This window comes from Canis lupus, chromosome 32 (assembly GCF_048164855.1).
Source record: "Canis lupus baileyi chromosome 32, mCanLup2.hap1, whole genome shotgun sequence".
NCBI lineage: Eukaryota > Metazoa > Chordata > Mammalia > Carnivora > Canidae > Canis > Canis lupus.
The window spans coordinates 43028168-43056165 of NC_132869.1; the positions used below are offsets into that span (position 1 = coordinate 43028168).

The following is a 27998-nucleotide window of genomic DNA, read 5'->3' on the forward strand; positions in this document are numbered from 1 at the left end:
GTATTAAGAAAAAAGTTACTATTAAGTCATAAAAATATAAATATATTCTCATTTGTTTTTAGTTTTGAGATTTAAAAAAATTTTAATATAAATGTGAGTACATAATGCATGTGTGTTTGTGTATGTAAATGTATTCTTTTTGTTTAAAAGATATGGTTTTTGATAGTTGTGGATAAATTTCCAAGTTTTTCTATATAGTGCCTGCATTTATGTGTAAGGATCATAAGTGGATTCTATTAGATATGTAAATGATGTTTATAAACAACTGAAAATAGTATAATTCAGCCTTTCATAAAATTGAAAATGTCATTTAGAGTATTACTTTTCCTTGGGCAGAGGTAGAAATTTACATGGGAGACTTTGTTTCCTTGAGCCATGTTAGGTAGAAGGAATGTAGAGTACTAGAAAAGCTTCTCTCGTGAGGTTAGCCAGTTGTGGTTTTGACCTTGAGCTTTGTGACTGTGGACATAATGCCAAACCTCTTTGAGCCATTGTTAAACATGTTGTGAAATGTAAACATATTGCCACCTGTTCTATGGGGTTAAGATTATAGGAAATAATGTATGCAATTTAGCCCTTTGCTGATCACATATTAAGTATTCAAAAAATGATAACCTGGATGGTGATTTCACATACGACTTGCTTTGTACCATGTATCCTTAGGAGATATGGCAAGAGGGTTATCTTTATTTATTTATATTTTTGCTTTCTTTTGATGTGAGACCTGGGTTATTTTTTTCTAGTTGGATTTGAAATAAAGGATTTGAAATAAAGCCTATGCAACAGGCTTCGCTTATCAAAGAAAAAAATTGCTTTTGCTTTTGAGAGAGTATTTTCTCCCTTTGCCTGTAGAGTTTTTGGTTTATTTTTATTTTTTGGTACCTTATGATTTGAAAACTTTCATAGTAAGTACAATTCTGTGGCCCAAACTCATTTTCCAGCCATATCGCTAAGGTAGTAGCCAAAAGTATAGACACTCTAATCATACTGTCTGATTTAAATTTAGGCTTTATTACTTTACTGTCTGAAAAAGTTGCTCAGTTATGATTTTGACTGTCTTTGGGCAAGTAATTTGACTTTTTGTGTTTGTTCTCACAGTTTCAATGGAAATAATAAACATACACACCTTCTAAGTATATTCCAAGTATAGTTTAAAGGACTGAATGAGTGATTATATGTAAAGTACTTAGCTTAATAATAAGCCTTCATAAATATTTTTTGTTTTTTTAAATTGAGATTTAATTGACATATAACACTGTATTAGTTTTTTGTGTACACCATAATGTTTGGATGTGTATATATTTGTGTGTGTGTGTGTGTGTGTGTGTATATATATATATATAGTGAAGTAATTATCACAACTAATTTAATTAACATCCATCACCACATATAGTTACAACTTTTTGTGATGGGAATTTTTATGATCCACTGTCTTGGAAACTTTCAAACATACCATACAGTATTGTTAAATATAGTTATGATGCTTTACATCCTCACGATTTATTTATCTTATATAACTGAAAGTTTGCACCTTTTGAGCACCTTCACTCTTTTGAACATAAATACTGTTATTAGCTCTTACCACATTACTCTTTTCATACTTATTTATTTAATGCATACTTATTGTCTACCATATGCCAGGCACAGTTCCAGATACAGAAACAAAACAAAGTCCTTGCCCTCATTAAACTTATATTCTAGTGCAAGAGATTGCAAATGAAAATTTGATGTTAAGCAAATCCTATGAAGAAAAATAAACAGAATAAAGAGATGGCAAATAGTAGAGGGTGTTACTTAGGATTGGGTATTCATTTTAGCTGAGACTGTGCAAATATCTAGAAGAAGAATATTCTTGGGTAAGGGAACAACATATATAGATTCCTGAGGCAGTAACATTCCTGATGAATATGAGAAGCAACATCTACTCTACTGTGGATGGAGCAGAGTGAGAAAAGGAGACAGTACTATAAGTTCAGAGAGGTCAATGATAAAGAGCTTGTGGGCCATTGTAAAGAGTTTGGATTTTACTTTAAATGTGATGAAATGGCGTTATTTTGATAAGAGGAATAATGTGTTGTGATTAATGTTTTAAAAATATCACTGACTACTTTTGTAATGAAAAGACTTGAAGTAGAAGCTGGGAAACCAGTTAAGAGACTGTTGGTAGTATAGGCAAGAGCTGATGATGGTGGTAGGCAGAAGTGATTGGATTTGGGATGAATTTTGGGATCTATTTGGAAGTAGAGCTCTTAGGATTTGCTGATGTATTGAATATGAGCAGTTGTATAAAGGATAGTACCATTTACTGAAATGGGAAATCCTGAGTAACTATGTATATGGGGAGCATAAATGTTTTGTTATGGACTGTTATTTGGAAATGCTCATGTTGGAAATACTCCATCTAAGTGGACATTTTTAGACAGTTTGATATGGGCGTGGAGTTCAGAGGAGAGGTCAAGGCTAGAGATAAAAATCTGTGAATTGCCTTTGTATAAATAATATTTCAAGTCACTACACTTGATGAGTGAGTTTTTTTTTTTAATTTTTATTTATTTATGATAGTCACAGAGAGAGAGAGAGAGAGGCAGAGACACAGGCAGAGGGAGAAGCAGGCTCCATGCACCGGGAGCCTGATGTGGGATTCGATCCTGGGTCTCCAGGATCGCGCCCTGGGCCAAAGGCAGGCGCCAAACCGCTGCGCCACCCAGGGATCCCGATGAGTGAGTTTGGATAGAGAAGAATAGCTCTGGGATACTCCAACATTTACTGATCAAGCAGAGCAAAAGGATGCACCAAAGAAGATTTAGAAGGCACAGCTGGTAGTGTAATATTTGGAAGCCTAGTGAAGAAAAGGTGTCAGGAAAAAGGAAGTGATTTAGGGTATTAGAAATTTGAGGAGAAAGTCGAAAATAATTTCTATAAAGAGTGTGTGGAGAAAATAGTTTAAGCTTCTTTGGTTGCCTGGCAATATTAGAGGCCATTTGAGATGTCATAAATTTAATGTGAGAGTAGTCAACATAGTTCATAATTATAGCCACATTAATCTGCCCAGGTATGTGTACAGAGTAGCGTGAGAGCTGGATTTAGAGTTAGTATTTTGCCATGAAAGTATGAATAAAGAAGAGAGGGGAAGGGAACGTACATGCTGTGTACATGCTAAGAAGTATTATAATGAGGGCTGTAAAATCTAACATTGATAAGGAGGGATATGGGGGCAGACTTTCTGTGTTCCATCCAAACCAGATCTCTGTTGCCAATAATCGCATTCTACTTTCATCTCTGCGTGTGTTTTATGAGATGCCCTTTTTATTTTTCCTTTCTGTCACCTTTCCCAGCTCCCAGCCCAAAGAAAAACACATAGATCCAATATCCATGCATTTAAGTTCAGTCCATTCTTCAAGAGATAGCAAACATGGTACTTCCTTCCTGAAACCTTTCCTCCTGACCCCCACTGGACAGTGCTTTTGTTTCCCTTTTGAACTCTTCCTAATTGGCACTTATTGGTTGATATTGTAGATTTGTGTTTGTGTGTTCATATATATATTTACCTCTTATTCTGCACTGTGGTTGTGAGGAATAGGCGTATGTCCTTGTATCTTTAGCATTCATCACAACTGATGTGCAGCAAAAGTTTGATAAGTCAATGAAGTCTTAAGTAGAACAATTTCTTCAAAAGCAATTGTGAAAACCAGCATTTCATAAAGATTACTTTTACTTTCATCTGTATACTCTTTTATACTCACTATAGTCTGTATTTTTTTTAACAGGCATCATCATCATCATCATCATCATTATTTATTTATCTTGCAGGAGCATCTTTCCTTAAAGAAGTATATTATTGATGTTGTGGTTGAAAGTGCAGCTCTACCAGAGTCTTTGAAAGATGGAGAAGAGCGGCAGAAAAATAAAAAAAAAGCCAAAAAGATAAAAGCCCGGATGAACTCCAGGTACTCTAAATATCCTTAAAAACAAAATAAAAACTGTTAGTGATATATCCTTTTTTAATGTAGATCTAAGGAAGACCCTCTGCCCCCCTCACAAAAGTTTAAACTTGTTTGCTTTAAGAAAGCCTTGAAAATAATATTGATGAGCTTAACTTATAGCCACTTTCTTTGATTGAGAAAGAAAACTGCCTATCGATCTAAACCCTTGCTTTCACCTGTTAAGAGCTCTTCCTATAATTGGATGCCAAAGCTCTGCCAAACTTGTGCCTCCTCCAGCATACAGTAGTATGTTTAAATATGTGTAAACTAATCCTATTTTTCTTTCCAACTATTGATTTTTAAATGAAGCATCAAAGAAAATCAATAGCAATCAACAAATAGAAGTCTGCTGGCTATAGTGTCAAATCCCCTGCCTAGGTTTAATCAATTTGGTTGCCTGTCACAACAAGAAAAAGTTCAAGAAATATCTTGAAATGGAAAGTGAGTTCTCAGACCTGTAGTTTATCATCAGCCTCCAAAGTAACATCTGAGGATCAGACAGCTATGTAGTACATCATTACCTCAGATGCTTTGAGCATCACCTGATGACTGATGAGTCTTTTTCAGGACACAAATGTAGTTTCTCCTTAGTGGATAATTCTTGCCATTTGGAGGAAGGTAATCTAAATACGTTGTTTTACCTTCATTGGTAAATGTTATGGAAGTTGGAGGAGCTTGACCCCATGGGATTATAGAAATATAGTTCTAGGAGGTGAATGGTGGTTATTGCTCTATGGTTTCCAATTTCAGATTGAAATTGTTTCATCTTCCAGAAACAGCAAAAACTTGCAGAGTACTCATTTAAGCAAATAACAGAAAGGCTTTTTTGATTGTATTTTTTTGTGATCCTCTAAGTTTCTAAAAATAGTTTCACAGTATACTTGAAGGTATTACTGACCTTCATTCAGTTCTAGTTTATGCTAAGAACTTGCCGACCTTCTGACACTGAAATGCTATCCAGCCCATTTTTGTGAGTTCTTTTTTGTCCTCTGTGTACACATTCCCTTGGTAAGCTCCCCCAGCCCTGTGGCTCTAACTATCCTCCTACTTAGTGACGACCTCCCATTTTATATCTTCAATTTTACTCAGACACAAGCTCCTGTTTTCTTCCTCACCCCACTCTCTAAAACCCCTCTTTGTCCCATAGTCTTCTCTGTCTCAATAAATGGATACTCTACTCTAGCTTTGTATGCCGTAACCCTTGAAGTCATCCTTGACCTTTCTCTTTCTTTCACGCCTCACATCCAGTCCAACTGCAAATAATATTAGCTTTGATTTGAAATATATTCAGGAAAAATTAAAAAATATATTCAGAATTTGACTACCTTTCTCTAACTTCACTGTTTCCCCTGAAGCTCTGTGACTAGGATTCTTGTTTCTGCCCTTGCTTCCTTGTAGTCTATTCTAAACACTCAAGTCAGAGTGAATCTACTACAACGTAAATTAGATCATGTCACTTCTATTCTCAAAACCTCCGATTTCCTCTTCCCGTATATCCATACACCTTTTTCCCTTGCCTACTTCAAGTCCTTGCTCAAATGTCACCCTTTTCGTGAGGCTTTCCTCAAGAGCTTGACATGTTTTGTTTGTTTTTTGAAACATAGGTAGTGATAATTTATTACATATTCTTAAAATTATAGGAAAAAAATACCTATGATTCCGTTGCTAATATTTTGGCATATATATCCTTTTTATGCATACTTAGCTATATCTATAGACTTTATTCTTCATCACAATATGATTTATTCAAGTGATGTGTAGAGATATCTGGTGTGGTTTGTTGACTTTTGATAAATCTAGATACTCATGTAATCTATACCTCTATCAAAAATTGTCTTTGTGCCTCTTTCCAGTCAGTTTCTCATTACCCCTGGCCTTTTATAATCACTGCCCTGCTTTCTATTATTATAGAATATTTTTTCCTGTTCTGGTAAGGCATACAAATTAAATCAAACTCCCCTTGGCTGGCTTCTTTTACTAAGTGTACTGTTTTTTAGATATATCAGTGTTATTGTATGTAGGTAGTTTGATTCTTTTTATTGTTGCACATATTCATTGTGTGCATATCCTACAATTTTCATTTATTCATCTGTTGATAGACTCATGGGTTTCCAGTTTTGGGCATTTGTAAGTCAAGCTCTCCTCAAGTCTTTGGGTATACATGTGTTTTCCTTTCTCCTGGGTAAATACCTAGAAGTGGAATACTACACCATTTTCCATAATGGTGTACTCTTTACACTTCGATCAGCAATCTGTGGGGGTTCCACTTGCTCCACAGTCTTGTCAATGGACACTTGATATTTTTAGTTTTTAAAATGTTATCCTGTTTCAGCAGGAATGTAGTGGTATCTCATTGTGGTTCTAATTTGCATTTCCATAGTGATTAATAATATATATATTGAGCATCTTTTCATGTGCTTTTTAACCATTTAGTATCTTTATGAAGTGGCTGTTGAAGGTTTTTGCCTATTTTAAAAATTGAGTTGTCATCTTTTGCATTGTTTATACATTCTGACTACAAAGTTCTTTGTCAGATATATGTATTGCAAAGTTATTCTTGCAGTCTGGAAATTGCCTATTAAATTTTCCTGAAGATAGCCTTTGATAAGCAAAGGTTTTTTCTTGTGATGGTGTCTCTTTTGGGTTTTGGGTTCTAAAAGGTCTCTGAACAAAGGTAAAAAGAAACTGTATTTTTTAATAGAAGCTTTGTAAGTTTATCTTTTGCATTTAGGCTTATGATTCATCTTGAATAAATTAATGGGTATAAAATGAAGCATTGATCCAAGTTTGTTTTTCCATATAGGTAACCAGTTGTTCCAACAGTATTAGCTGAAAAGGTTTCTTTTCCTATTATACTCTCTGTTAGCATTTAGGCATTATGTTAGCTATCATTTTTTGTAGATGCCCTTTATCAGGTTGAGGAAGCTGTTTTTATTCTTAGTTTCCTGAGACCTTTTTTCATAGGCTGATATTCTGTTTTCAAATGCCTTTTCTGCATTTATTGAAATGTACCTTTTAATTTTATCAATTAAGTTCATCAAATTGCTCTTTTAATAATAGTTTTATTGAGATATATTAACATCCTATACAGTTCACCCATAAAAACTATACAACTCTATATTGATTATTGAGGTATAATTGACATACAACATTATATTAGTTTCAGGTGCACAACATAATGATTTGATGCTTTTGTGTATTGTAAAATGATCACCACAGTAAGTCATTAGCATCTGTCACCATACAGTAATAGAACTTTTTTCTTTAAGATTTATTCTCAGTAGCTTTCAAATAAACAGTACAGTATTATCAACTATAGTTGCCTTGCTTACATTTACTTTATAACTGGAAGCTCGTACTTTTTGACTCTCCTCTACTATTTGGCCTACCCTCATGTGACAACAACCAATCTGTTCATCTGTGAGCTTCGTTGTTTTTTGGGTTTTTTTTTTTTTTTTTGTTATCAAAATGGATCATGTGGTGTTTGTCTTTGACTTATTTCACTTAGCATAATGCCTTCAAAGTCCATCCATGTTGTTGCAAACGGCAAAATTTCATTCATTTTTATAGCTGAGTAATATTTTACTGTGTATCTATGTGCATATATACATATGTATACACAAACATACACACTGCATTTTCTTTATCCATTCATCTGTTGATGGACAGATTACTTCTGTATCTTGGCTATTGTAAATAATGTTGCAGTGAACATTGGGTGCACATGTTTTTTCAAGTTAACATTTTCGTTTTCTTTGAGTAAATATCCAGAAGTGGAATCAGTGAATTGTATGAGACTTTTTAGTTTTTTTGAGGAACATCTGTACCGTTTTCCATAGTGGCTATGCCAATTTACATCTCAACAGTCCACATGAGTTTCCCTTTTCTCCATATCCTCATCAACACTTGTTATTTCTTGCCTTTTTTATATAGTCATTCTGACAGGTTTGAGTTGATATCTCATTGTGGTTTCGATTTGCATTTCTCCTATGATTAGTAATGTTGTACTTCTTTCCATGTGTCTGTTGGGTATCTCTGTGTCATCTTTGAAAAATGTCTTCTGCCCATCTTTTAATCAGATTTTGTTATTTAATTGTAAGAGTCCTTTATATATTTTGGACACTAGTCTTTTATCAGATATATGATTTGCAAATATTTTATCCCTCTTGTAGGTTACCTATTTTGTTTACAGTTTCTTTTGCTTGTTAGTTTGATGTATTCACACTTGTTGATTTTTGTTTTTGTTGTCTTTGCTTTCAGTGTCAAATCCAAAAGAATCATTACCTAGATCAATGTAAAGGAGCTTACTACCTATGTTTTCTTATAGGGTTTTTATGATGTACTGTCTAAAATCCATTTTTAGTTAATTTTTATATATATGGTGTAAGATAGTGTTCCACTTTCATTTGTATTTCATGTGACTGTCCAGTATTTTTTTAATAATCTAGTAAAACAGGGTTCTTACCCTTTTATATATTCTTAACTCCTTTATTATATATATATAGACCATATATGCATGTTTTTTTCTGCTCTCTGTTTTGTTCTGTTGATCAGTGTGTTCTTTTTTATGCCAATACCATACTGTTTTGATTACTATAGCTTTATAATACAGTTTAAAATTAGAGCATGATAGCTCCAGCTTTGTTCTTTCTCATTTCTTTGGCTGTTTGGTTCTTTTGTAGTTTTATACAGATTTGAAAATTATTTTTTCTAGTCCTGTGAAAAATGTCATTGGAATTTTGATATGGATTGCATTGAATTGGTAGATTGCTTTGTGTATTTTGAACTTTGTTTTTGGTAGTTCAAGTACTGTGTATTATGGACATTTTAACGATATTAATTCTTCCAAGCCATGAACATGGAATATCTATCCATTTATTCAATGTTTTCTCCAATTTCTTTCATTGGTGTCTTACAGTTTTTAGTGTACAGGTCTTTCACATTCTTGATTAAATTTACTTCTAGATATTTTATTTTTTTGATGCAATTGTAAATGGTATTACTTTTTACATTTCTCTTTCTGATAGTTATTGAGTGTAGAAACACAACATATTTCCGTATTTTGGTTTTGTAGTGTGACCTTACTAAATTTGTTTATTCTAACAGTGTTTTGGTGGAGTCTTTAGGGATACATATATATATATATATCTGTGTGTGTATATATATTATCATGTTATCTGCAAACAGTGACAGTCTTATATCTTCCCTATCAATTTAGATGTCTTCCATTTCTTTTTCTTGCCTTGTTACTCTGGCCAGTACTATAATACTATGCTGAATAAAAGTTGTGAGAGTAAGCATCCTTATCTCATTCCTTATCTTAGAAGAAAAGCTTGCAGCTTTTGATCATTGAGTATGATGTTAGCTGTGGCCTTGTCATATATAGCCTTTATTATGTTTACATATATATATATGTATATATATATACACACACACACACATATATCCTCTATACCCATATTATTGAGAATTTTTATCTTATATAGATGTTGAGTTTTATCAAATGCTTTTTCTGCATCTATCAAAATGATAATATTATTTTAATTTTTCCTTTTGTTAATGTGGTTTATTACATTGATTCGCTTGTGAACATTGAGCCATCCTTGTATCTTTTGAATAAATCTCACGTAATCATAGAGTATGATCCTTTAAATGTATTGTTGAATTTGGTTTCTTAATAGTTTATTGAGGATTCTGTGTTAATTTTTGAATATTAAATTAAGCTTATATTCCTGGAATAAACCCCATTTCCTTATTATGTATTGTCTTTTCTATATATTGTTGAATTTAATTTTTAGCTTTTTATAAAGGGTTGTTATATTTATGCTTATGATATATATTGATCTGTAGTTACTTGCAATGTCTTTGTATCAAGAGAACATTGGCATCACCAAATGAGTTGAGAACTATTCCCTTTTCTATTTTTGAAGGGATTTCTATAATTTGGGGTTATTTCTTATTCTAATCATATTTTTTCATCAGTTTTGGTAATTTGTGTCTTTCAAGTAGTTTATCCATTTGATCTAAGTCGTTGAATTTATTAATGTAAAGCTGCATCTACAATTCCATTATACTTACGGTCTCTGGTACTGCACGTTAAGAAACTTGGAAGTCAACGCTTACTCCATCCTAACAACAAGTCAAAATCTGAACATACTGAACAATTAGCAACCATTCTTAAGATCCATAAGAGAAGTGAAGTAACAGGGCAAACTGTGGCCCCTAAATAGTAAAGACAGACAGGCAAGTAGAGAGAATCACAGGTTACTAGATCAGATACCTGTAAGCAGAAACTTCTATAGAAACTAGTCCTGGGATAAGAAAATCTCTGTCTCTGGAGGCTCCATGTGGACTGAGAGTCAAAACTACGTTGAATGTTACAGGAAAATCCCATCACGTTTCTGCTTCCAGGAAGGGGGTAAGGAGCCATTTTTATATACCAGACTATTCTGTTCTTAAAAAATGTCTGCCCTCAGGCAAAACTGTTTAATCAGAGCCTAATCTGCTGGTGTTTTAGCAAAAATTAAGGGACTTGAGGGAAGGGAAATACGTTCCCTTTAATTTTCCACGTGAAGGAAGGGAGGGAGAAGGGAAATACCCAACTCCAACCTTCTCTTGCCTTTCTGTCCCACCTGAAGGGAAAAAGGAGACTGAGAGGCACCTGTGAAGTTTATAGTAAAGAGGCACAATAGAAGTATAATAAAAGACTGAGACATAATCATGGGAAAAGAGAATACTCTCCCTATTCCTTACTACCATATTACTAAAGGCCTATTTATAACAGTTCCATATACCTAGTCTAGCTGTCAAGTAAAAATATAAGGCTTACTAAAAGATAAAATATGGTTTGAAGAGATAGAGCAAGCATCAGAATTAGACTCAGATATGCTAGGGATGTTGGGATTATTACACTGGGAATTTAAATCAAGTATGATAAATATACTAAGTGCTCTAATGGATAAAGTAGACTGTGAAGAAGAGTTGGACGATTTAAACAGATGAAAATTCTAAGAGAGACACAAAAAGAAATGCTAGAGATGAAAAACTACAGTAGAAATGAAGAGTACATTTGATGGGCTTCTTAGCAGACTGGACATGACTGAAGAAAGAATCTCTGAGCTTGAGAATATTGCAAGAGAAACTTCTGTCCCAGGGTACCTGTGTGGCCTCAATCGGTTAAGCATTGGACTCTTGATTTTAGCTCAGATCATGATCTCAGAGTCCTGGGATCAGCACTGCATCAGGCTCTATGCTGAGCAGCTTAAGGATTCTTTTTCTCCTTCTCTCTTTGCCCCTCCCCTCCTCTCCCACTCTTGCAAATGCATGTTTGCTCTCTCTCTTTCTCAAAGAAATAAATCTTTTTTTTTTATTATTTTTTTTAAGTAGCGTCCCTCCCTCCCCAAAACCCTGAAATAGACTCACAAATACAGAGAACAAACGGATGGTTGCCAAAGGGGACAGGGAGGGGGAGAGAGAGGAGTGAAATAGGTGAAGGGGACAAAAACATAATATCTAATAACTGTGAGACAGCTGCAAGACATTTAACATATGTAATGAGAATACCTGAAGGAGAAGGTAGGGCAGAAGGAAGAAAAGCCGTATTTGAAGCAATGTTGGCTGAGAATTTCTCCAAATTAATTTCAGACACCAAACCACAGATCCAGGAGATTCAGAGAATACCAATAATGATAAATGACCTCCCCCAAAAAACCCAAATGATACATTAGCATATCATATTCAAGTTGCAGAAAAACAGAGATAAAAAGAATCTTGAAAGAAGACAGTTTAAAAAAATGACATACTTACAGAGGACCAAAGAAAGAACTATATCTAGTGTCTTCTCAGAAAGCATGCACACAAGCTCATATGGAGCATTCACTAAGGTAGACCACATCTGAGGCTGCAAAACATCTTAATGAATTTAAAAGAATAGAAATCATACAGTGACTGTTCTCAGACCATATAAAATTACTGTAGAAAACATTAATAGAATACTGAAAAATCCCCACATGCTTGGTGATTTAAGAAAACACTTTTTTTTTTTTTTAAAAAAAAAGGTTTTATTTATTTATTTGAGAAAGAGACAGAGATAGCAACAGAGAGCATGAGCTGAGAGGAAAGAAAGGAACAGGCTCTCCTCTGAGCAGGTAAGCTCAGTGTAGGTCTCGATCCCAAGACCCTGGAATTATGACCTGAGCCAAAGGCACACACTTAATTAACTGAGCCACCCAGGTGCCCCAAGAAAACACTTTTAATTAACACATTGGTTAAAGAAGAAATCTCAAGAGAAATTTAAAAAATTATTTTGAAATGAAAATGAAAACATAAGTTAAAAAAAAAGAAAACATAAGTTATCAAGATTTTGTGGGATGCAATGATAGCAGTACTTAGAATTAAATTTATATATTAGAAAAGAAGAAAGATCTAAAATCAGTCATCTAAGATTTCACCTTAGGAAACTAGTAAAAGAAAAAATTAAATCTGAAGTAAGCAGAACAAAAGAAAAAAAGTTATAGCAGAAATTAATGAAATTGAAAAGAAGTCAGTAAGGAAAATCAGCAATACTGACACCAATAATACTGGTTCTTTGAAAAATAAAATTGATAAGCTTTTAGTCAGGCTAAGAAAAAAAGTCACAAATTAATATCAGAAACAAAAGATGGGACATCACATCCCAGAGACCTTAAAAGGATAATAAATACTATGAATATCTCTTTGTTCACAAATTCGATAACCTGATGAAATCAGCCAATTTATTAAAAGACATAATTTGCCACAACTCACACAAAGAAATGGACAATTTAAATAAGGCTTATATCTATTGAAGAAGTTGAATCAATAATTAATAAACTTCTAAAACAAAATACCAGACCCAGATAGGTTCATTGGTGAAGTCTACCAACATTTAAGGGAGAAATTATGCTAATTCTTTATGGTGTCTTTCAGAGAATAGAAGTAGAAAGAATACTTCTTAACTCATTCTGTGATGCCACTATTACTTTAATACTAAAACCAGACAAAGATTTAGATATTAGGATCCTGACAAAACTACGATGACAAATCTTTCTTGTGGGTATATCCAAAAATCCTCAAAATAATTTTAGCAAATTAAATCCAACAATGGTGTATATCCCAACTATGACCAAGTGAGATATATCTCAGATACTCAAGGCTGGTTCAAGTAATATAATCCATCATCTCCATAAGGCTAAAGAAGAAAAATCACATGATCATATCAATAGATGCAGAAAAAACTTACAAATAAAAAAACTTACAAAACAAAACCCAGCACATAATCACAACAAAAACTCTCCGTAAACTAGGAGTAGAAGGGAACTTCCTCAACTTTTTAGACTATCTACAATATATATATATATATATATATACAACTGATATGATACTTAGTGGGAAAAGCCAGAAGCTTTCCCATTAAGATCAGGAACAAGGCAAGGGTCCCCTCACCTCTCATTTTTCACGTTGTAGTGGAAGCCCCAGCTAATGCAAGAAAGCAAGACAAAGAAATAAAAAGTATCCTTGGAATGATGGGGAAGAAACAAAACTGTCCTTGTTTGCAGATGACATGATTATCTACATAGGAAGTTTGAAAAATTGACAAAAAAATCCTGGAACTAATAATTATATTAAAGTTTCAAGATACAAGGTTAATACACAATGGTCAGTTATTTTTCTATATATTGGCAGTGAATACAGCATTTGAAATAAAAACAAAACAAAACAGTGTTTTGTACATTAGTACTCCCCAAAATTAAATGCTTAGGTATAAATCTAACAAAATATGTATAAGATCTGTATAGGAAAACTATAAAACCCTATTAAAAGAGAAAAATGGTAGTTGTACATCTGAGACTAATTTAACATTGTGTGTCAACTAAGTTTTTTTAAAAGTAAGAAATGGAGAAATAATATTTCATGTTTATAAATGCAGTGACTTGATATTGTCAACATGTCGGTTCTTCTCAAATTGATCTACAGATTAAATGCAACCCCAGTCAAAATCCCAGCAAGTTATATTGGCAAAGTGATTCTAAAGTTTATGTGGAGAGGCAAAGAGCCAGAATAGTCAACACACTATTGAAAGAGAAGAACAAAGTTGGAGGACTGACACTACCAGACTTCAGTGTAAAACTATAGGAATTAAGACAGTAAGATATTAGTAAAAGAATTGACAAATAGATCAATGCAAAGAATAGAAGCCCAGAAATAGACTCTCATAAATATAATCAACTAACCTGTGACAAAGTAATGAAGATGATAAATGTAGGAAAGATAGTCTTTTCAACAAATGATGTTGAACAACTGGATATCTACAAGCTTAAAATGAATCGAGACACTAAGTTTACACTTTTCACAAAAGTTAACTGAAAATTGGCCATAGACCTAAATGTAAAGCTCAAAACCATAAAATGCCTAGAAGATAACATAATGAAAAAATCTAGATGACCTTCAGCTTGGTGATGACTTTTTAATTACAATACCAAAGGCATGATCCTTGAAAGAAGAATTGATAAACTGAACTTCTTTAAAATAAAAACTAGCGCTAGGTGGCTCAGCGCTCGAGCACCTGCCCCTGGCTCAGGGTGTGATCCATGGTCTCAGGATCGAGTCCCACGTCGGGCTCCCTGTCTGGAGCCTGTTTCTCTCTCTGCCTATGTCTTTGCCTTTCTCTTTCTGTGTCTTTCATGAATAAATAAATAAAATCTTTTAAAAAAAAGAAAAACTATTATATGAAAGATACCATTAAGAGAATGAAAAGACAACCCCTGGATTGGGGGGAAAACATTTGCTGAAGAATATTGGATTAATGACTGTTATCCAAAATATATAAATATCTTTTAACTCTACAATAGGAAAATGAAAACTCCAATAAAAATGCCAAAGACCTTAACAGACATCTCACCAAGACAATGAACATCTCAAATAAGCATGTGACATTATATTCCATATCATATGTCATTAGCTAAGTGCAAATTTAAACAAGATACCACTACCTACTTACTAGAATGCCCAAACATCCAGAACACCGACAATACCAAATACTGGCGGGGATATGGAGAAACAGGGACTCTCGTTCTTGATGGTGGGAATGTACAGTGATATAGCACTTTTGGATGACAATTTGGCAGTTTCTTACAAAAGCAACCATAATTCTACCATACTGACCAACAGTCACATTCCTCTGTATTCTCAAAGGAGAGGAAAAGTATGACCACACAAAAACCTGCACATGGATATTTAAAGCAACTTTATTCGTATTTGCCAAAACTTAAGCAACTAAGGTATCTTGCAGCAGGTGAATCGATAAAATAAATTTGGCTATATCCAGACAATAGAATAGTATTCAGCAGTAGAAGAAATGAGCTATGTATGATATCATGAAAAGACATGGAGATACATTAAATACATAACACTGAGTGAAGGAAGCCAATCTAAAAAGGCTACATACTGTATGATTCCAACTACAGATCTTCCATATGATGGGGTTATGCCCTGAAAAACCCATTGTAAATTGAAAATATTGTTAAACATGCATTTAATACACCTAACCTACCAAACATTATAGCTTAGCCTACTCTACCTTAAATGTTCTCAAAACACATACATTATTCTACAGTTGAGCAAAATAATCTAACACAAAGCCTATTTTATAATACAGCGTTGAGTTTATTGGATGTAGTAGTGAATGTGAAAGAGAGTAGTATAGTTGGTATAGAATGGTTTAAAGTATATTGGGTGTTTACCCTTTTGATCTTGTGGATGACTGGGAGCTGTTGCTCACTGCTCCTGCCCAGTATTCTGAGAGGACCATACCACGTATCACCAGCAGGATCTCTGAAAAAGATCCAAATTCAAAATGAGAAATATAGTTTCTATTGATTATGCATCACTTTTACACTCTGGTAAGGTAAAAATAATAGTAAGTCAATCCAGTGTCAGTGACAGTCTGGAAAAGGCAAACCTGTAAAGACAGTAAAAAGATGTGTTTTCATCCCCTTTTTCATTCCTGAGAATTATAATTATTCTTTGATCATTCTGACCAGGAATTTATCAATTTTATTAATCTTTTCAAGAATGAATTTTTGCTGTCATTGACTTTCTTCATTTTTTTCTATTTCACTTATTTATATTTTTAAATGATTTTTATTTTTAAGATATCTTATAAATACCATATATTTATTTTATTTACTTACATTTTAAATTATTTTTTCCCGTGTTTACTTGGTATTTTGTTTTTCCACCTGGATTCCTAAGGTAAAAACTTAAGATTACTGATTTGAAACCTGACTCCTTTTATAATATATGCAATTATGGCTATCAGTTTCTAAGTTATGTCCCACATATTTTATATGTTGTGTTTTCTTTTTCATTCAGTTCAAAATATTTTCCAATTTTACTTCACAAACTCATTGCCCCATTGGTTGCTTAGAAGTATGCTTCTGAATTTCCAAATAATTGGGAACTTTCCACATATCTTTTTGTCTTGGTATTTAATTTCCTGTGATAAAAGAAGATACTGTGCATAACTTCAGTTCCTTTAAATTTATCAAGACTTGTCATATGCCCCACATCAGGTTTGTGTTGGCCAGTGTTGCATGTTTGCTTGAGAAGTATGTATATATTGCTTGTGATAATTGTAGTTTCTGTAATGTCAGTTGGGTATGATTGGGTGATAGTGCTTTAAAATCTTTCACATTGTATCTTTAATATTGTCTATTTCATATTGTGTCAGTTACATAAAGAAGAATATTATTCTTTATAATATTCTGATTATTTCACACTTACACCTCACACTTCAGTATTTTCCAGTTTTGCTTCTGATTTTTTTGTTTTTATGATTTTATCCATTTATTCATGAAAAACACAGAGAGAGGCACAGACACAGGCAGAGGGAGAGGCAGGCTCCATGCAGGGAGCCCGATGTGGGACACGATCCCAGGTCTCCAGGATCACGCCGCTGAAGGCGGCGCTAAATTACTGAGCCACCTGGGCTGCTCTGCTTCCGATTTTGAAGCTTTGTTGCTAACTACATACAAATTTAGTATTATTTTATCTACTTGAAAAATTTATCCCATTATCATTATAAAGTGCCCTTCTTTGCTTTTGGCTACTTTATCTAATATTAGTATCACCATTTCCACTTAGTATTTTCAAGGTAAGTCTTTTCCCGTTCTTTTAGTTTTAACTTTATATCTTCATCTCTTTATATATTTTTGTGCACCTCTTATAATTGTCATATGTGAGTCTTCCTTTTCTGTTTTTTCTGACCGTGTCTATTATTTGCAGTTTTTAATTAATTTACATTTACTGAAATTACTGGTGTGGTTGTTTTTTTTTAAGTGGACTATTTCACTGTCATCTGTTCATCTGTTGTTTGTTCCTGTTTTTCTTTTTCCCTTTCTGCCTCCTTTTGGATTACTTTTTTTAGTATTCCATTTTCTGTCCTTATTAATTTAGTATTTCTACTACTTTATTTTTAGTGTTTGCTTCATTTAAGATGTATAACCTTAAACTATCACAGGATAACTTTATAAAATATTAAGCCATTTTAGTATAAGTTTAGAATCTTACAGTAGTATACTTCTATCTTCTCTTTTATGTAGGTACTGTCTTATATTTTACTTCCATGTGTATACTGCAAATCACACTGTAATTTTAATTTTTCTTCTAATTATTCAGTTTTCTTTTACATAATTTACAAAACCATACCCTGTGCTTTTCATTTTTTTCAAATAGTTTTCAAGTTCCATCTCTTATCCTTGTTATTCACATGGATTACTTCCTTTAACAGTTTTTATTGCAGGTCTACTGGCAGTAGATTTTCCTATCATTTGTTTGCCTGAAAATGTTTATTTGACTTTCATTTCTGATTGATGTTGAATTATGTGATAATGGTTTTGTTCTTTCAGCACTTGACAATCTTGTTCTATTGTCTTATGCTTAGGTTGTCCCTGATTAAAACGCAGCACACAACCCCTGAAACTAGTAATTCACTATGTGTTAAATTAACTTGAATTTAAATAAAACCTAAAAAAAAAAAAAAAGGGCAGCACACATTCTAATCCTTTTTTTACTATATATAATATTTCTTGTTTTCATTTGGCTGCTTCTTAATATGTTTTTCATATGATGGTTTTTTTTTTTTTTTAATTTTTATTTATTTATGATAGTCACAGAGAGACAGAGGCAGAGACACAGGCAGAGGGAGAAGCAGGCTCCATGCACCGGGAGCCCGATGTGGGATTCGATCCCGGGTCTCCAGGATCGCGCCCTGGGCCAAAGGCAGGCGCCAAACTGCTGCGCCACCCAGGGATCCCTCATTTGATGGTTTTAAGCAATTTCATTATATGGTTTTCTTTGTTTTTCCTTGATATGGTTTTCTTTGTGTTTTTCCTGCATGGTGTTCATTAAGTTTCTTGAATCTGTGAGTTTATGTTTTCTCTCAAATTTAGGAAAATTTTGGCCAATGTTTCTTAAAGCATTTTTTTTTCTGTGCTGTACTATTTCTTTTTCTTTTATGGGATTTCAGTTGCATTTAAAATAGTGTTTGATGTTGTTCCACAGGTCAGTTTTTTTTTCCCTCTGCATCAATTTGCTTCTGCTCTGCTTCTGTTGCTTTATATGATGTTTTCTTTTGTTTGTCATTTACTATTAAAATTGTCCACTGAATTTTTCATTTCATGTGTTGCATTTTACATCTCTCTGAGTCTCTTTTGGTTCTTTATTATAGTTCTAATTTATCTATTTCTAATTCTGATTTGTTCTTTTTTATATTTATGGTTTCCTTTACTTCCTTTAACATATTTATGAATTTATCTGAAGTCCATCGTACTTGTAATTTCTCCATCTGAAATGGTTTATTGACTGATTTTTCTCCCAAATACAAGTATATTTCCTGTTACTTATGCCTAGTAATTTTGTTGCTACTATTTTTATTTTTATCCTTTTATTGGACAGTGTGAACTCTGTGTTATTGTATCTCTGGATTTTATTGTTTCCGTTAATAGAATGTGGAATTTTATTCTGTCACACAGGTTACTTGTCTTGATTTTAAGTTTTGGGGGTGGGTTTTGAGTAACCTTTAATTCTAAATCTAGATTGGCCCTACTCCTAAATGTTTGGCCTTTGTAAAGTTGTCACTGAACGACTAGAGTGTTCCATAAATATTTATGGGACGCCTGGGTGCTCAGCAGTTGATTGTCTGCCTTTGGCTCAGGTTGTGATCCCCAGGATCCTGGGATTGAGTCCTCCATTGGGCTCCCCTGCTTATGTCTCTGCGCCTCTCTCTCTCTCTCTCTCTCTCTCTCTCTCTCTGTCTCGTGAATAAATAAATAAAATCTAAAAAAAAAATTCAAAAAAATTTTGTAATAAAGCATTTGAAACTCAAACATCTCTCACCTTTTGCAAGTTCTGGTCATTGTTCAGCTTACAGTTCCTTGGTAGTTGGTCTTTCCTCTGCTGTGGGGTGGCTTTCCATGCTCATTCATAGATTAATATGGCCAAAGACTTAAGAGGATCTTTGGAGATTTCTGGGCCTTCGCTGTACACTTTCCTTCTCTCTTTCTCTGAGCATAAATTCCACCTGTCTCCTTGGCTCACACTTAACGCTCTCTGTTGTGGTTACCTCTGTTCCCTCATATATAGCTGTTCGGAGGGTGCCTTCAGGCAGGAAGATGACATGATCATGGGACCTAGTTAATTTGTTTCCTTTGCTCAGGGATTACTGTAGTAGGTTACTAGTTATCTATACATGAGGAAAGTAATTCTGTATACTTTAGGAATTCTCATTGTTGTTCAAAACTGAAGGGCCAGTATGATACTAGTTAGTCTATAGTGACTGAAAACAAAATTGCCAAGTGGCATTATCAGCACTTCCCCAGTTCTTTTTTTTTTTTTTTTTTAAGATTTTATTTATTCATTCATGACAGACACAGAGAGAAAGAGAGAGGCAGAGACACAGGCAGAGGGAGAAGCAGGCTCCATGCAGGGAGCCTGACGTGGGACTCGATCCGGGTCTCCAGGATCACACCTTGGCTGAAGGCGGTGCTAAATCGCTGGACCAATGGAGCTGCCCCCCCAGTTCTTTTTGCTGCAGCCCTTACCAACATCTAAAGTCCTATTTATTTAATTATTACTTACACATCGTTTTTTTCTCCCACTAGAATATAAACTTTATGAGGATTTTTGTGTCTGTTGCTGGCACCCAGTAGGTTTTCAACAAACATTTGTTAAAAATAATTAGATGAGATTGGATTGTGAGATTCATGTTTGTATCACTAGGATTTCTTTGGCTTTTTAAAAATGGAGAAAAGAACTGTGAGTATTGCTTTCATAGATCAGAATTCAGTCTTAAGGCTTGATGATCTGTTCCATGTCTCATGGTATATTAGTGAAGGTAATAAGGTTGTGGGGACCTGATTCAAGATGATGTAAAACCAGAGATGTTTGGTTTTCCATCAGCCAGCTAGATGAAGGACACTGTCTAATGGCAAAGCCAGAATTAGCAGGTGGTTTATATTGTGGGTATGTATTCTAAAACTCATTAGTAGGTTTCTGTATGACCTGTAAAATGGATGAAGAGCTACGAAGAGTGCATGTGGTTCCTTAAAAAAAGTTTTGAGGGATGTCTGAGTGGCTCAGCAGTTGAACGTCTGCCTTTGGCTCAGGGTGTCATGATCCCTGGGTCCAGGGATCAAGTCCCGCATCGGGCTCCCTGGGAGGAGCCTCCTTCTCTCTCTGCCTATGTCTCTGCCTCTCTCTCTGTGTCTCTCATGAATAAATAAATAAAACCTTAAAAAAAAGTTTTGATATTCAGGCAAGTTTCTTCTGGAAGTCTCTGTCGTAAAAGGAGTCATATTTGTTTGCGAATGAAATTTAAGTGGAAAGGATCCATCATTTGGCACAACTGGATCAAGAAAAACAAGATAGACGGTAAAGCTCTAGTCACTAGACTGAGTTGTACGACAGAAGCATGGTGATACTAAGTAAGAAACCTGATTTGTGGAACAACTGTCAGTGATCTGGAGGTAGGAATGGAATAAGGGAGAGGGCTGCTATTTAGAGCAACATTGGGATTCATAGTTTTTCACTGTATGTAGCCAGATCTGTGTCTGCACTGTTGGCAGCTTGCATATCACTTTCAATGTCCAATGGTTAATTGCTAGGCTGACAGAATCTTTATCTCTGAGAATAATTGACTTTCAGTAAGATGTTCTGAAATGATGCAAAGATAGTAATGAGAGAATGAGGAATGCGTGTCTATGTATATATGTATCTGTAGATATAGACATGTATACAAGTAAATGAATATATAAGAAGAGAATGTGAATAGCTGTCTGACAATGTGTATATTTATATTTAGGTGTAAATTCAGATATAGATACACACACACAGATAAACACAGATTCTCTGTGTTTGAGAATTGAATAGGGTTAAGCATTGGCTTGCGTTTGACCATTTGGCCATGGAGAACTAAGTCAAGCAGAGTAGAGGCAGAAGAAAGACATAGGAGCTAACAACTATTACAGGATTCTGATTTAGAACTTTAAGATGAACCCCAATATTAAATCTAATTTTTTTTTTTAAGATTTTATGTATTTATTCATGAGAGACACAGAGAGAGAGAGACAGAGACACAGGCAGAGGGAGAAGCAGGCTCCATGCAAGGAGCCCGATGTGGGACTCGATCCTGGATCTCCAGGATCATACCCCAGGCTGCAGGCGGCGCTAAACCGCTGCGCCACCGGGGCTGCCCAAATCTAATTTTTAAATATGTTTTTTACACTCATTTAACATCCTTTATATGTGTTGGTTATTTCCTCTGTGGTCTTAAGGAATCCAACCCATTATTCAAATATTTGTATTTTCAGCAAACAAAAATGAATAGAACATAATTCTACCCTTGGGAAGTTTATAAGGTATTGACAGAGGTAAATTATATATAAACAATCCTTATATGAGACACGGTGTCCATAGCAGAAGAAAGGTACAAAGCAGTATTTAGGTGAATTCTAGGGAAGTAAACTTAGTTATGACTGAGTAGTCAAGGAAGACTACTTGAAATTACAGTGATGATTATAAAAAGAAATAGGTATAAAAGAAAAGTGCCTCCTTATTAAGCTCCTTATTATGCCCCAGATGTTGTTTTAGACTGGGAGTACCCATTATAAACAAGATTAAAATAGTCAATTTTTTGATGGACACCGAGGCTCCTTCCACAGTCTGGCTATTGTGGACATTGCTGCTATAAACATCGGGGTGCAGGTGTCCCGGCGTTTCATTGCATCTGTTTCTTTGGGGTAAATCCCCAGCAGTGCAATTGCTGGGTCGTAGGGTAGCTCTATTTTGAACTCTTTGAGGAACCTCCACACAGTTTTCCAGAGTGGCTGTACCGGTTTTCATTCCCACCAACAGTGCAAGAGGGTCCCCCTTTCTCCACATCCTCTCCAACATTTATGGTTTCCTGCCTTGTTATTTTTCCCCATTCTCACTGGGGTGAGGTGGGATCTCATTGTGGTTTTGATTTGTGATGCGGAGCATTTTCTCATGTGCTTGTTGGCCATGTGTATGTGTCTGTCTTCCTCTGTGAGATTTCTGTTCATGTCTTTTGCCCATTTCATGATTGGATTGTTTGTTTCTTTGCTGTTGAATTTAATAAGTTCTTTATAGATCTTGGATACTAGCTCTTTATCTGATATGTCATTTGCAAATATCTTCTCCCATTCTGTAGGTTGTCTTTTAGTTTTGTTGACTGCTTCTTTTGTTGTGCAGAAGCTTTTTATCCTAATTAAGTCCCAATAGTTCTTTTTTGCTTTTGTTTCCCTCGCCTTCCTAGATGTATCTTGCAAGAAGTTGCTGTGGCCAAGTTCAAAAAGGGTGTTCCCTGTGTTCTGCTCTAGGAGTTTGATGGATTTTTGTCTCACATTTAGATCTTTCATCCATTTTGAGTGTATCTTTGTGTCTGGTGTAAGAAAATGGTCTAGTTTCATTCTTCTGCACGTGGCTGTCCAATTTTCCCAGCACCATTTATTGAAGAGACTGTCCTTTTTCCAGTGGATAGTCTTTCCTGCTTTGTCGAATATTAGTTGACCAAGACTCCACCCCAAGATTGCTAGAACTCATAGAGCAATTTGGCAGTGTGGCAGGATACAAAATCAATGCCCAGAAATTAGTTTAGTGGCATTTCTATACACTAACAATGAGACTGAAGAAAGAGAAATTAAGGAATCGATCCCATTTACCATTGCACCCAAAAGCATAAGATACCTAAGAATAAACCTAACCAAAGAGGTAAAGGATCTGTACCCTAAAAACTACAGAACACTTCTGAAAGAAATTGAGGAAGACACAAAGAGATGGAAAAATATTCCATGCTCATGGATTGGAAGAATTAGTATTGTGAAAATGTCAATGCTACTCAGGGCAATGTACACATTTCATGCAATCCCTACCAATATATCATGGACTTCCTTCAGAGAGTTGGAACAAATCATCTTAAGGTATGTGTGGAATCAGAAAAGACCCTGAATAGCCAAGGGAATATTGAAAAAGAAAACCAGAGCCTGGGGCATCACAATGCCAGATTTCAAGCTGTACTACAAATCTCTGATCATCAAGACAGTGTGGTCCTGGCATAAAAACAGACACATAGATCAATGGAACAGAATAGAGAACCCAGAGATGGGCCCTCAACTCTACACTCTTTGTTTTAAAGTCAATTTTGTCCAGTGTAAGTATTGGCTTTCTTTTAATGTCATGTGCATAAGTGTTTCTCCATCCCCTAACTTTTAATGTCCAGATGTCTTTATTTTTTTTTTAAGATTTATTTATTTATTTATTTATTTATTTATTTATTTATTCATTCATTCATTCATTCATTCATTCATTCATGATAGACATAGAGAGAGAGAGGCAAAGACACAGGAGGAGGAAGAAGCGGGCTGCATGCCGGAAGCCCAATGTGGGACTCAATCCTGAGACTCCAGGATTGCGCCCTGGGCCAAAGGCAGGCGCCAAACCGCTGAGCCACCCAGGGATTCCTTTTTTTTTTTTTTTCCAGATGTCTTTAAGTTGAAATGAATAGACAGCATATAAATGGGTCTTGTTGGTATCCACTCTGTCATCTTATTATTATGTCTTTTGATTGGCTCATTTAATCCATTTATTTTCAAAGGAATTATGGACACATATATATTTATTGCCATTTTTAAAAACTTATTTTGTGGTTGTTTTTGTAGTTTTTCTCTGATCCTTCTTTTCCTCTCTTTCATGGTTTGCTGGCTTTTTTTTTTTTTTCTGATGTACTTGGATTTCTCTCCCTTTGTTCTGTGCATATGATTACGGTTTTTGAATGTGGTTACCATTTTGTTTGTATATAGCATATACTATATATAGCAATCTTTATTAAGCTGATGGTCCCTTATGCTTGAACCCATTTTTTCTCCTGTCCCTCTATGTTTTAGGTCTATGGTGTCATATTTTACTTGTTTGTGAATGTTGTGAATCCTTTGACTAATATTTTCAGATATACTTACTTTTACTGCTTTTTTGTTTCCTACTTTTCATAGTTTTACTTACAGTCTTTCCTTTCCTCTTAAAATGTCCTCTTTAATATTTCTTCTGGCCTGATTAAGTGATCATGAACTCCTTTAGGTTTTTTTTTTTTTTTTAATGTAAGAAACTATCACTCCTCCTATTCTGAATGGTAGTCTTGCTGGATAGAGTATTCTTAGCTGCAGATTTTTATCTTTCAGCACTCTGAATATATCATGTTACCCACTTGCGACTTGTAAAGTTTCTGTTGAAAAATCTGCTGATAGCCTTATGGGGTTTCCCTTGTATATAACCTTCTCTTGCTGCTTTTAAATTTTTTTTCTTTATCACTACTTCTTTCCATTTTAATTACTATGTGTTTTGTTGTTGGCCTCCTTGGGTTGATTTTGTTGGGAGATCTCTGTGCCTCCTGGATCTAGATATCTGTTTCCTTCCCCAGTTTAGGGAAGTTTTCAGCTATTCCTCATACAAATTTTCTGTCCCTTTCTCTCTCTCTTCTTCCAAGACCTCTATAATATAAATACTATTATGCTTGATGGAGTCAGTGAGTTTCCTCAGTCTATTCTTATTTTGGATAACTTTTTTTTCTCTCACCTGTTAGCTTGATTATTCACCATTCCTCTGTCTTCCAGGTCAAATTCACTTCTCTGCTTCCTCTATCCAGCTATTTATTCTATCTAGTGTATTTTTAATTTCTTTCATTGTGTTGTTCATCTCTGGTTGGCTCTTTTTCATCTCTTTAAGGGTCTCACTGATGTCCTTCACTCTTTTCTCAAGTCCAGTGAGTATTTTATTATTGACTATTACTTTAAATTGTCTATCAGGCATATTATATCCATTTTGTTTAAGTCTCTAGCTGTGGTTTTGTCTTCTTTCATCTGGGACATAGTCCTCTGTCTCTTAATTTTTGTCTTTTTTTTTTTTAAGGATTTTATTTATTTATTTGTTTGGGGTGGGGAGGCAGAGACACAGGCAGAGGGAGAAGCAGGCTCCATGCAGGGAGTCTGACGTGGGACTCAATCCTGGGTCTCCAGGATCCCACCCTGGGCTGAAGGCGGTGCTAAACCGCTGTGCCACCGGGGCTGCCCCGTCTGTCTGTTTTTGTGAGGAAAGTCAGCTACGTCTCCTGCTCTTGAAAATAGTGGCTAGGGCACACACTTTTCACAAGGTGGCTCTGATCCTCTTCCACAGGGGATGCACATCCTCTATGGAGACCAGGGCTGGCTGGGGTTGTTCCACAAAGCACGCTGACAGGAAATGTAGTCTTAACAAGGTGGGCATGTCCTCCTAGGAGGTGACTGGCCCTTGAAGCTGGGACCACAACCCCACAAAGTACACAGGTTGGAAGACGGTATATTGGCAATGTTTATGCAGGTTTTCTGAGGGAGGGTATCCATAACTCCAGGGACTGAGGCAAGTGTGACTAGAAAGGGCAGATCCTTGGAAGTACAGAGGGAATGGGGCTTATTGTAAGCTAATGATGTCACAAGTGTCAAGGCTCTACTGGCTCCAGTAGGTTGCCTTGTGTTTATTCTGAAGGAGAAGGAGAGGAAGATAATCCTGAAATCTCCTTTGTTCCTGGAGACTTCTCTCTGCCATCCCTGCCTCTTCAGGACACCAGCACCTCTGAGATGAGTAAATAACTCTCCCTTCCATATGTCACAGGTGTTTTTTGAAGTGCTACTTCTATGCTGGGTATCCACAGGTTGTTTATTGTCCTGTCTCTTTAAGGGCAGGAATTCCACTCTCTAATGCCCTCTGTGCTCTCTCAGAGCCAGGCCCACTGATATCTAAAATTCTAGGCTTTAAGCCCCACTGATTGTGAGAACTCAGGAAATTCCCCTGTCTTGCTTTCAAAGCCAAATATTTTGTATATTCATCTTCCCCATGCAAGCTTCGTAGTGTGATAATCTGTTTCTCATCCTTATCCAACCCTGACCAAGGATGCCAACTGCCCTTTTAGTTCCCCACATCTCCACAACCTCCTACCCTCTTTGGTGTGACCTCTTCTCTACTTCTAGTTGTAGGGTTTGTTTTGCTATTCTTCAGATGGTTTTCTGGGTTTTATATGCTGATGTGAGTGTTCTCTGGTTGTATCCATGGGAGGAGGTGAGTTTAGCATCCTTCTACTCCACCATCTTTCCAGCCCCTTACATCTAAGCAAAACTGTATTTCTATCATGATATGTAATTTGTGTATTTCTGTAGCAATACCTATAGTCTAAGATAACACTTAGGTTATAAACAGACCTTTATCCCTCATTCTGAAAGACATTTCAGACTTATATTTAACTTGTGAACCTGTGGCATATATTATGAATATTCAAAGTAGTATATTATCTGCTCCCCAAATATCCAGTAATAGAGATAGGACATTGAGTAATTTCATTTGGGGTGTGTTTGGTCATTTTTGTTTCTTAGAAGAAACAGCTAGCTTTAGGTTAAGTTGAACTGGAGATTTACTTTTGGAAAGGAGAAAGAAAAAACCTAATTACTAGCTCTGACCTTGAACAAGGAGAAAAACAAATCTTTGTGTCTCAAGTATAGTTTTGATGAACTTTCTACTAGTTTTAAATTGCTGAGTAGTCCTTTTCATGGCTAAATCCATACATAATGAAGCTATTTTGAAGTGTGTGCAAAAACGTAATATTTAAAAATAATCGACATGTAAAGTCATAAATGTATGTAGGGGGAAATTTAGCAATATGATACAAAGTAGATACTTCAATAAGAAATGTGAACAATGGGGATCCCTGGGTGGCGCAGCGGTTTGGCGCCTGCCTTTGGCCCAGGGCGCGATCCTGGAGACCCGGGATCGAATCCCACGTCGGGCTCCCGGTGCATGGAGCCTGCTTCTCCCTCTGCCTGTGTCTCTGCCTCTCTCTCTCTCTCTCTCTCTGTGACTATCATAAATAAATAAAGAAAAAAAAAAAAAGAAATGTGAACAATGAAGAAATCAGTTATAATTGTCTCTGATATTGGCATATTTACATGTGAATATACATGTTATTTGTCTGAGCCTTTAAAAGATTTCAAGACCAAAGAGAACTGACATATTTTATTTTTTTCCTAGGCAACATATATTTCTACCATTTTCCAACTGATTCCTTGCAGTAATTCTGGGAGGTTAATATTATCCTTATTTTAGATATGACAAAACTTCAGCTCAATGAAGTAACCTAAGGCTTAATAGCTATTAGGTGGTAGAGTCAAATTCAAGTTCTGTCTCTAATCTCCATGTTCTATGACACTTTGTTCTTCATTTAGTGAGAGTAATTTTAAAAGTAACAGTTACGATGATCAACTCAGAAGAGGCTATCCATTTTCCTTGCCTTTCTTCCTTGCCAGACTCTCCAGTATAATGTTATATCTTTGTCTTATTCTAATTATGTTACCAAAAACAAAAACGAGTTCTGTGTTGGAAGATAATTTTTTGACCCCCAAAGTT

At 35.2% G+C, this 27998-nt stretch overlaps 1 protein-coding gene across 10 annotated transcripts in view; it reads left to right on the forward strand.

Annotated features, from left to right (window-relative positions):
• SCAPER (S-phase cyclin A associated protein in the ER) overlaps nt 1–27998 on the forward strand; it is a 431009-nt gene that overhangs the window by 172653 nt on the left and 230358 nt on the right. For all 10 annotated transcript variants that reach the window (XM_072809831.1, XM_072809829.1, XM_072809834.1 and 7 more), the window contains one exon: nt 3811–3947. In XM_072809831.1, coding sequence (XP_072665932.1) covers nt 3811–3947 — 137 coding nt within the window. The remainder of the gene's footprint in view (nt 1–3810; nt 3948–27998) is intronic.